At 39.6% G+C, this 10,721-nt stretch overlaps 1 protein-coding gene and 1 pseudogene across 1 annotated transcript; one reads left to right on the top strand and one right to left on the bottom strand.

Moving 5' to 3' along the window:
- Positions 1 to 2,880: 2,880 nt before the first annotated feature.
- Positions 2,881 to 3,793, bottom strand: LOC125119105 (probable E3 ubiquitin-protein ligase MID2). The gene is made up of 2 exons (XM_047765971.1): positions 3,480 to 3,793; positions 2,881 to 3,121 (listed from the first exon to the last, which is right to left on the bottom strand). The coding sequence occupies exons 1-2, from the start codon at positions 3,659 to 3,661 to the stop codon at positions 3,040 to 3,042; spliced, it is 264 nt and encodes an 87-aa protein (XP_047621927.1). The 5' UTR covers positions 3,662 to 3,793; the 3' UTR covers positions 2,881 to 3,039.
- Positions 3,794 to 7,826: 4,033 nt separating this feature from the next.
- On the top strand, positions 7,827 to 8,821 carry LOC125119104 (isopentenyl-diphosphate Delta-isomerase 1-like; annotated as a pseudogene).
- The last annotated feature ends 1,900 nt before the right edge of the window (positions 8,822 to 10,721 follow it).

The raw sequence follows: 10,721 nt of genomic DNA, 5'->3' as shown, positions 1-10,721 counted from the left end.
TAGGGATTAAGCTCTTGTCAGTTGTATCATTTGAAACTATTTTTCTCCCATTCTGTAAATTGTCTGTTTTCTTTTTGGTTTCCTTTGCTGTATAAAAGCTTGCCCATTTGATTAGGTCCCGTTGGTTTATTTTTTCTTTTATTTCTGTTGCTTTGGGAGACTCTGACCTGAGAAAACATTTGTAAGTTTGATATCAGAGAATGTTTTGCCTATGTTCTCTTCCCAGAGTTTGATGGTGTCTTCTCTTATATTTAAGTCTTTAATCCATTTTGAGTTTATTTTCATGCATGGTGTGAGGGTATGTTCTAGTTTCACTGATTTGCATGTAGCTGCCCAGGTTTCCCAGCAATGCTTGCTGAAAAGATGGTCTTCTTCCCATTTAATGTTCTTGCTTCCCTTGTCAAAGATTAATTAACTGTAGGTGTCTGGGTTTATTTCTGGGTTCTCTATTCTGTTCCATTGGTCTGTCTGTCTGTTTTGGTACCAGTACCACCCTGTCTTGATGACTTTGGCTTTGTAATGTTGCCTGAAGTCTGGGAGAGTTACGCCTCCTGCTTGGCTTCTGTTCCTCAGGATTGCTTTGGCAATTCTGGGGCTTTTGTGGTTCCATATAAATTTTTGGATTGTTTGTTCTAGTTCTGTGAAATGAAACATGTCATGGGTAATTTGATAGGGATTGCATTGAATCTGTAGATTGCTTTGGGTAGAATGGCCATTTTTACAATATTTATTTTTCCATCCCAGGAGCATGGATTATCTTCATTGATTTTTAACTTTCCACTGGTGGACACAGAATGATGATGACCTGAGGAATAAAAGAGGTGGTTGGATTGTAAGCCTGCATTCTAGACTGTCTCAATTAATTTTACTTTATTTTATTAGCTTTTAGAGCATATCTGCCGCATATGGAGGTTCCCAGGTTAGGGGTCAAATGGGAGCTGAAGCTGCCGGCCTATACCTCAGCCACAGCAATGCCAGCTCTGAGCCGTATCTGCAACCTATGTCAGAGCTCACAGCAGTGTCAGATCCTTAACCCACTGAGTGAGTCCAGGGATCAATCCCATATCCTCATGGATACTAGTCAGGTTTGTAAACCTCTGAGCCACAACAGGAACTCTTAGACCTCTTTCAACCAAGTCTTCAGGCAAACAGTTGCCCCAGTGTCCCATCATGGAGGCAGTCCTGAGCACACGAACTCCTGGTGCTCCAGGGCTGACTGCATGACCATGTCCTCAAACAACAGAACAGATGGGAAGGAGTGACTCATATTCCCAAGACTTGTGTTTATAAAACCAGCCCCTACAGCAGAGACCCAGCAACCAAGCCAGCAGTTCTGAGGCAGAAGTAGGCCAGGCTGAGCTGTAAGCTCAAGATGAGTTTTCTATTTGGAGCCTCCTTGACAAAAGCAGCATCTACAAATGTGGGCCTTTAGGAAACTGAGAGCTTGGAGGTCCTGCATGGCTGCAAAAGAGCTGCCTCCTGGATGCCCTCAATCCCAAGGCCCAAGGAGCACAGCCAGCCTCCTGCAGCATGTGCCCTCATGGAAAAGCCCCACCTGGATTCAAATCTGCCTTTGGCTATGGGGAAGCTGCAGATACCAGGGCTTGCCAGGGGAATACCAGTGCCTGGGGATAAAAGTACATTTTTTCAAGGGTGCACTAGTGCTTGCAAAGAGTTTCTTCCAGGCCAACTTCCAGAGCTCCCTTGTGGTGCAGGTGGCCATCCTCACACCCTGTCCCCAGTGGGTCCTGCGCTGCCTCTCGTGAACCCTCAGCCACATCAGGCCTGTGTGTTGCTCCTGCCACCCTGCACCCAGTACACTGTGACACTCTAAGTGTCACTCCTTTACATTTATTAAGCACCTACTATGTTCTCAGTGCCATGCTGGGTGCCTAACACTCTCTAAATGAACCAGCCCTTCCAAACCCACTAATAGTGGAAACAGATTTTACTCTAAAAGAGCCTGTTCCTCTTAAAGTCCTTCAGGGTCTTTGGGCAGGGGGAAGGCCCTCCTTGCTGGAGCAGTGCCCACCTGGCAGGCAGGAAGGCTACCACACCAGAAGGCTGACTGAGGTGCTGGCCTAGCTCTCAGTGCCCATACCACTGTGAAGAGTACTCAAGAGTCAGGGAAGTGTGCCCCGCTGTGCTCTCCTGAATTCAGGCACCTAAGCAGCACTTCCACTGGCCAGGGCTTATCTTTTCCCTCACTTCACCTGACAAGTGCTCTCCCCAATATGTGAGTGTGCAGAGATGCCGTCTTTCAGGTGGCTTTATTTTACTTTAAAATATATTTATTTATTTAGGGGTATATAAAAGTTCCTTGTACAGAGATTGAATTCAAGCCACAGCTGCCAAAATGCAGAACCATTCAACCCACTGTGCCAGGCAGGGAGAACCTATACCTCTGCAGTGACATGCTCCAAGCCACTGCAGTAGGATTCTTAACCCACTGCACCCTACAGAAACTCCTTTCATGAGGTTTTCTGCTTTGGTTTTGCTTTCATTTATTTATGGCCACACCCGTGGCATATGGAAGTTACCAGGCTAGGGGGTGCAATCAGAGCAGCCAGCCTACGACACAACTTGTAAGTTGCAGTTTTTGGTAGATGACCCTTGCTGTTGCCAATTAGAAAGTTCTGGCAGTTACTCATGGAGTCCCACAGAATCAGGTTTGCCATTATCATTCTTACTTGGTTGCATAAGTTGAGCAAATGAAACAGCAAGGATATTTTTACTTTCCTAAGTGTTTAATCCAGTTTACATAATTTGTGTTAACAATTTAGAGGGGAAAAAAGAAATAGAATAGCTTAATCCTGGAAATGTGATCACATTACATTTACAATTTTAACAGAATAATTGCCAGTGAGCACCATATAATCATTTGTATTTAAATGCAACCAAACTACTTTTATTTAAATATTGACCATAGAATAGTACAGAAAGAATCATAATCCAAAGGATACCCAGACGTTTCAACTGTGGGTGTACATCCACCAGCATTTGCTTACTGTTATGTTTCACTATGAAGTTACTATTGAATCAGGAGAAGACCCATGAGGAGGCATTCTTGCCAATCCATTCATTCTTAGGAGCTGATTTGTAGGCAATTCCAATTGCATACCTGTGAGACAGTGAACAAAAGAATAAACATTTATTAATGATCTGAGTTGTGCTAGACACCATATATATAAGAAATAGAATACATGTTTCTTCCTTAAATAGTTTACATTTAGATTCGTGATACTGACAACACTAGAGCTTTAAAAAAGTTAGCAATTAGAGTGTTGTAATTTTCAAGTCCTAGATCAGTATATTTTCCAAGATTTTACTTTTAAAACCTGGCAAATTTTTCTAGAAGTGGTTCCCATCACATACATACCTTTTAACCCTGACTTACTGGTATTATGTTTGTGCTATAGAACTGAATTGCCCAAGACACTGACAACAGGGGCGAGAAAAGAAAAGTGGGGTATACTTACCATGTGGAGAAACCCATGACCACCTCCCAATAGTGGCAGCCACTGCCAATGAATATATTTCCTGCTGCCCCATAGCACCCTGTGCCACTAAACCTCTCTGAGGTACGGCTGTTCTTCAGAGAGCTTTCATCTTTCTCCATCTGCAATCCATCATTGGAGATCTTCAACTTCTTGTGAGTCATTCTGGGATCCAGTTTAAAGGGTGGGCGTGAAGAAAGTAGAAACAAGATAAATGCATGAGGGGAGTTCCAGTTGTGGCTCAGCAGTAACGAACCTGACTAGTATTCATGAGGATGTGAGTTCAATCCCTGGCTTCACTCAGTGGGTTTAGGATGCAGCATTTCAGTGAGCTGTGGTGTAGGTCAAACACACAGTTCAGATCTGGCATTGCTGTGGCTATTGGGTAGGCCGGCAGCTGCAGTTCTGATTTGAGCCCTAGGCTGGGAAGTTCCATATCCTGCAGGTGTGGCCTAAAAAGACAAAAAAAAAAAAAGAAAGAGAAAGGAAAAGTAAGAAAAGTAAGAAAGGAAAGAAAGGAAAGAAGGAAGAAGAAAGGAAGAAATAAAGGAAGAAGGGAAGGGAGGGAAGGGAAGGGAGAAAAGAAAGAAAGAAGAAGGAAAGAAGGAAGGAAGGAAGAAAAGAAGAAAGAAAGAAAGAGAGAGAAGAAAGAAAGAAAGAAAGAAAGAAAGAAAGAAAGAAAGAAAGAGAGAGAGAGAGAAAGAAAGAAAGAAAGAAATTCTTTTTATTGAAGTATAGTTGATTTACAACGGTGTGATAATTTCTGTGGGAATGAAGTTAGAGTTGTAACTAAAGAAACAACCTCCTGGCTGAAGAAGCAGCTAAGTGCCTGTCAGCTGCCTCTGCTGTCCACACACCACCCTTCTTGTAATCTTGTAGCAACTATGTACCTTATGTCCTTGATAGCAGACCTGCTTACCAAGCATTCCTTGTCAGTTTCACTTTTGTAACCCTGTTTACTCAGCTTCTTAGGAACACTGTCTGCTCAGGGAAGGGGGAGGGCCAGACTGCTTGGGCAGGAAAAACAAGACCTGGAAGTCTGTAAAGTCTGTATGGCATAAAAGCTACCCAGAACAAAGACCTGAGGCTCAGACTCTAGAGGCCACTTTTCTGAGCCAGCATCCTGTGCTGAAAAAGCCTGGCTATTCTGCATCTCCAAGTGCAGCTTGCCTCTTTCCGCTGCCCTGGTTTCTGCAACAGTAGCAAAAAGTGATTCATTATACAGGTACCCACATCCATTCTCTTTAGATTCTTTCCCCACATTATCACAGAATATTGAGTTGAATTCTCTGTGACATACAGCAGGTCCCCACTGGCCAATCATTCCATATACAAGAGTGTGCATATGCCAATCCAAACACACCCAGTCCATCTCCCCCTCAACCTGCCCCCTTTGATAACCAGAAGTTTTTCAAAGTCTGTGAATCTGTTTCTGTTTTGCAAATAAGTTCATTTGTATCCTTTTGTAAAGATTCCACATATAAGAAACCGCACTTATAGGCTAATTAAGGAAGAAATGATTTTCCTTGTATTATAGACAAATAGATTGCAATTCTGAGATATTCCACTTTCCATAAAATAGCTCCAATTTTCCATACATATGCACAGGGTGTTAAGTGACTATATAAACCAAATATGTAATGCCACAAACATACACACACAGGAAAATACTGAACATAGTATTATTAACAATGTCTTCTTTCCACAAAAGGAGAAAAAGCCATTTGAAAGATAAACACAGGTTAGGAAATTGTTTTCTGTCTGGGAATAAGACAAATCATACAGACGGTAATAGATGCTCTTAGTATGGAAACAGCAGGAAATGTCAAAAATTTTAAAGAACCCTCTGTCACTACTTCCTCAACACTCACAATTAAGCAAAATACAGAATAATCAGAATATTCAGAGAAGACAAGGTTTTCCACAATTCTTAAAGACTTATTGAGAGTAGAGATTTTATTATCTTTGATTTTTTTCTTTTGAGGATAAAGCAGTAGTTCTTACATAGATGTGAACCTCAGATGTCCACAGGTTGGATCAGGAACATCTTTTCTGTTCTCTTGAGACTGAAAGTAATCAGAACTACAGGTCCTCTCAGCAACTGTATCTGCTCTCACTGTGATAAAGTATACTTTCTTTTATGAATAACATTTTGAAAACATGTGTTCTCTAAAACATCTTGGGATGAAGGAAGGCACACACAGAGAACACATGCAGTTGTCAGGAACTAAAGAAATGTGTTCCAATGACATGGACACTACTCAGACAGTGTTTGAATGTTCTAAAACAGCTGATGTTTCCATTCCTATAGAATGGTAACATTTATACATGCTTTATTGACCACATTGTTATGAAATTGATATAAATTAATGCATGACATCATACTACCAAAACTCTAGTAATCATTCACTTTAAAGTTTTTGAGTGATTATACAGACCCACAAACACAAACAGAGAGAGAGAGAGATGAGAGAGAATTAATTAACTTGTGTGCCTTCCTTTTGGCTTATCAGTATAAAATTTATATCCAGATTCCCAACTATCATTCACAAAACTCTAGTGATACTGGATTTAAAAATTTATAGTTGTGCCCCCATGAAATCTAATACTAAATAAGAACAAGAAACAGAGAGGCAGAGAGAAAGAAAAAGAAGAAAGGGAGGAAGGACGGAAGGAAAGAAGAACGGAGTCTCCACATGTATTTAAGACAACAGCAACCTGGAATGACATTACAAACTTCATATATAGATATGAAATAAGTATATGTATATAAGTATTTTCTACTTAGACCTAGGTTTTTTATGGAGGTGAAGTTCATGTTACATAAATTATTTTAAAGGGAATGATTCAGTGACATTCCACTCATTCACAATGTTGTTCAATCACTACTTCTCTCTGGTTGCAAAACACTTTCATCACCCGAAAATAAAACTTCATACCCATTAAACAAGTTTTCTCCATCCCTTTCTCTCCCTGTTCCCTGGTAATCACCAATCCCATCTATTTCCATGGATTTCTCCATTCTGGATATTTCATATAAATGAAATTATATAGTAGGTTACCTTTTATGACTAATATTTAATTTAATGTTTACAGATATTCTATGAAATAAATAATAGTATCATTGGTTCCCATTTCATAGGTACACTTAAGAGATTATCTAGTCAGTAGCAGAACTGCTACTCGGTTGGGTTATCTGACTCCAGCATCTACACTCTGAGTCACTACATCACAGAGGAAAGAAAACCTACACGTCTGTTAGGCCTCAGGAAACCTGTTTCCCCATCCGCACTTGAAGAACAGACTGTCTTATGAGCTTTAAACTTGATTCAGGAAAAAGAACCAGGAAAATTAATCTATAAAATAGAAGATAGACACTCTAGAATTTGCGTATGTGTCTCTCTGAAAAATAGCGCAATGTGATATTGTGTTCAGACAAGCCCACCATTATGTTCTCTTTGATTTCATTTTATATATAGCAATTATACTAAAAATAATGGATATTAAATGCTAAAAATGTTTTAATGGAGAACAAAACTTTTTTAATTTTCATTAGTGCCAAGTTTAATTACATAAAGAATGATTTACTACTCAAGTCTGATTGGAAATTGAAAACTTTAGGAGGAATTACTAGTATGTCATTCTGAGAATACACCTTGCCTTTTTTTATCCTCTAGACCTATGCTTAGTAAACTCTACCATCTAGAAAAAGATATTCTTTAACACAATTTTCTAGACACAGGTCCCCACATTCTACCTCATTGTACAAGTCTTTTATCAAATTCCCATAGGTGAAGATCTTTCTATGTTTAGCAGTGACTAATAGAATGTCTTATATGCTGCACTTTAAAAAAAAAGTTAGTTACCAAGGCTTCCCCTTGTGTCTTAACGGGTTATGAATCTTACTGGTGTACACAAAGATGCAGGTTTGAACCCTGGCCTTGCTCAGGTTAAGTGAGAATCCAGCATCGCCAGAGCTGTGGTGTTGGTTACTGACATAGCTTGGATCATTTTGCTGTGGCTGCGGTGTAGGCTGGCAGCTGCCACACCAATTGGACCCCTAACCTGGGAACTTCTATATGCTGCTGGTGCAGCACTTAAAAAAGGTGTTAACTATTAGTTTAAAAACTTAACATGATATTTCATATTCTTCTTTATATTTTACACATTATTTTATTTTTTTATATTTGTATTATTTTTTATATCTTTACAGTTTTAGGTAGAAAGAGATAGTAGTCGTGACAATTATGGGACAACCGGGGGCTGAGGTTCAGAGGCCAAAGTCTGGGGGCAGATGTGTGTCCTGGGCTTAGCACTGGGTGCTTGGCACGCTGAGGGGGTGGGCCCACTGCCTGTTGGTCAGGGAGTTCTTCACCTTACCTGTTTGAGGAAGAAACCCTAGGGCCTGAGCTTTGCATTGAGGAGGCTGTCCTGTTGGCCAGAAGGGGCAGGGTGCTCTGACCATGGGGGAAACATGGCAGCAGCCTTCTCCTGCAGTTTCTGGATCCAGGTCTCCAGGACCGTGTGCAAGTTTGCCCACAATGCCTGAGATAAACACAGACCACCTGGATGCAAAGAAGGTGCAGCTGCTGATGGAGATGTGCATCCTCATGGACAAGAAAGATTGCAGGATCAGGGTGGAGATCAAGAACTGTCACCTGAAGGAGAACACTGAGAAAGGATAACTGCATCAGGGTTTTAGTGTCTTCCTATTACTCAACATTGAAAATGAACTTGTGCCACAATAGCAATCAGATTCTAAAATTATTTTTCCATACTGTTTCACTGATACTTGTTTTAGTCATCCATTAAGTATCCCAAAAGAGCATGAAAAAAATGACACAACTGAAGTTAGAAGAGCAGCACAGAGGCCTGAACTGGGAATTCCTGTGGAAGAGGTTCTTCCAGAAGAAGGTAATTATCTGACACAAATGCACTTTAAGGATCAATCTGATGATATCTGGGGAGAACATGAAATTGGTGAGGGAAGAATGTAACCTTGAATCCAGAGCCTATTGAGACTAAAAGCTATCATTATGTATCAAAGGAAGAACTAAAGGAAGTTCTGAAAAAGGCAGCCACTGGTGAAATTAAGATAACCCTGTGGCTTCAAATAATTGCAGAGACTTTTCTCTTTCAATGGTGGGATAAGTTAAGTCATTTGAATCAGTTTATTGACCACAAGAAAATACAAAGAATGTAAACGTGGAGATGAATGACTGTAAAGTACTGAAGAATTCCTCTACTTGGTAAGCTTAAAATGAATTTTTAAAATGTGTTTCCCCATTGTACTCTCATTGGAAATACTGACATTTTACAACCAGAATTGGTATGGAACAGAATTCTTCATTTTTTATTCTACTCCCCATATATGTGCACTGCTATTTGAAAAAAAAAAAATCTGAGAAATGATTATTAAAAAAAGAGCAAATAAACTTAATTTAACCTATCTAAATAAGCAAATGGTCATGACAAATTTGGATAAGTGAGGCTCTTCATTTTTGATATATTATAAACATTTTTAGAAGGCCTGTAGTGCCTTTTACTATTTTCCTGGTACTTGGCATATCTTTAAATTTTTTCATAATCCAGAAAAATGAACAATGGAATATATTTTCTTTTCCACATCAACACAGGTCAAATTAACTTTCTATATTAGAAGATAATATAGTTGAACATGTTCAAAGGCATTAAATTGTATATATCCTGATTTCTGTCATGTAAGTTAATTCTGTGGTTTAATCATTCTAGAAACATTGCTTTTGGTAAACATTCATTAGGTTGTCATTAAAACAGCCTTTGTAGATTAGCAAATCTGCATTCAGAATTCCTGAGGACAGACCAGAAATCTGTAAAACACAGCTTGGCTCATATAGGTCATACTCTATAAGAGATGCTATGCTTGGGCTGGAGAAAAACTGAAAGTGCCCATGTTTTGGCTGGAGAAATCTTTGTTGGGGGCCATCTATTGCACTGTAGGACTGCAGCATCACTGCATTCTACCCCCAAATACCACTGGCACCCCTCCCTACATGGCAGTGACACTGGATGCCAAGGGTGACCTGGAGAACAGTATCACCCACAGTTGAGAACCACTGTCCAACATTCAGGCTGTACTTGTACAGGTGAAATTAACAAAACGGGCGCTAATGTTCATGTTCAATAGATCTGGATTATAGAATATGTTTATATTAACATTTAAGTTGCCCTTGACTGATATACTTTTTATACCCTTGCCATACATTTCTCACATTTGAAATCTCAAAACAGCTTTATTATCCTTGAAAGCTATGTAATAACTAATGAAAATGATAAAAAAATTTCTTACAAAGCTAAATGTTTTATAAATTCAATAGTAAAATCCATTTATTTTTAACCCTGAATGGTTCATTTCAGACAGGACTGTATAGCATATAATTAACTTTATTGAAATATAAACTCCCAAAAAAACACTAAATGGAAGGAACACACTGAGGTTTTGAGGCAGTGGTCTGGCCACAGGTTCTGACATGTCGTAAAGCTTCAGCCTCATCAACTGGACTCCATTCCCAACTGATCCATGCCTTAACCATGAAGACTAATGTTGACCAAACTCATGTATTTGCAAGAAAAAGGTTTGGACCATAGATCCTCGATCTTGGTTAGGTCTGGGGAAAGGCTGATGTTTCCTCATTTATAGATGTTGAGGTGGGAACTTTGGGCACCATTCTGCCTACCACAGCCATCTAAGTTAAAATAGAGAACCTGGTCACTGGTAGGGGCTTCTGAGCAATGATGCAGGTCCTGACACTGTAGCCAGTTTTCAGTCCTATCCTGCAATATTCACATCCATGATGGAAGTAACAACCCGGGCCTGGTTGACTCATGTGATGCCTTCAGTGGTGGACATATTCTTATAAGGCTAGTCTCCACATGTGAACAAATGTCTATCCTTATTAGCCACATGTGGACATAGCTGGTACTCTGGAGTTGGTGATTCAACCATGCTCATTTTTCCAAGTCTTTCCAACATCATAGTCATACTTTGGCTTCAACACTAATGGGCAGAATTTTGTAAGTACTATGACATACAAATTATCTACCTATAACTCAGTGATTTTACTTTTCAATGGAAGTATGGTTGATTTATAATGTCATGTCAATTCCTGATGTATAGTATAGTGATTCAGTTATACATACATACAAGTTACTTTTATATTCTTTTCCATTATGGTTTATCTGGGA

Source organism: Phacochoerus africanus, unplaced genomic scaffold (assembly GCF_016906955.1).
Source record: "Phacochoerus africanus isolate WHEZ1 unplaced genomic scaffold, ROS_Pafr_v1 Scaffold_129, whole genome shotgun sequence".
Classification (NCBI taxonomy): domain Eukaryota; kingdom Metazoa; phylum Chordata; class Mammalia; order Artiodactyla; family Suidae; genus Phacochoerus; species Phacochoerus africanus.
This window is presented reverse-complemented; position numbering and strand designations above follow the sequence as displayed.

Bases quoted from the DNA above. Each gene is read 5' to 3' on its own strand.
- LOC125119105 (XM_047765971.1), bottom strand. From the start codon at position 3,661: ATGACTCACAAGAAGTTGAAGATCTCCAATGATGGATTGCAGATGGAG. The intron at 3,122-3,479 runs GTAAGTATACCC...ACTGTCTCACAG, and splicing joins GTCATGGGTTTCTCCACATG to GTATGCAATTGGAATTGCCT.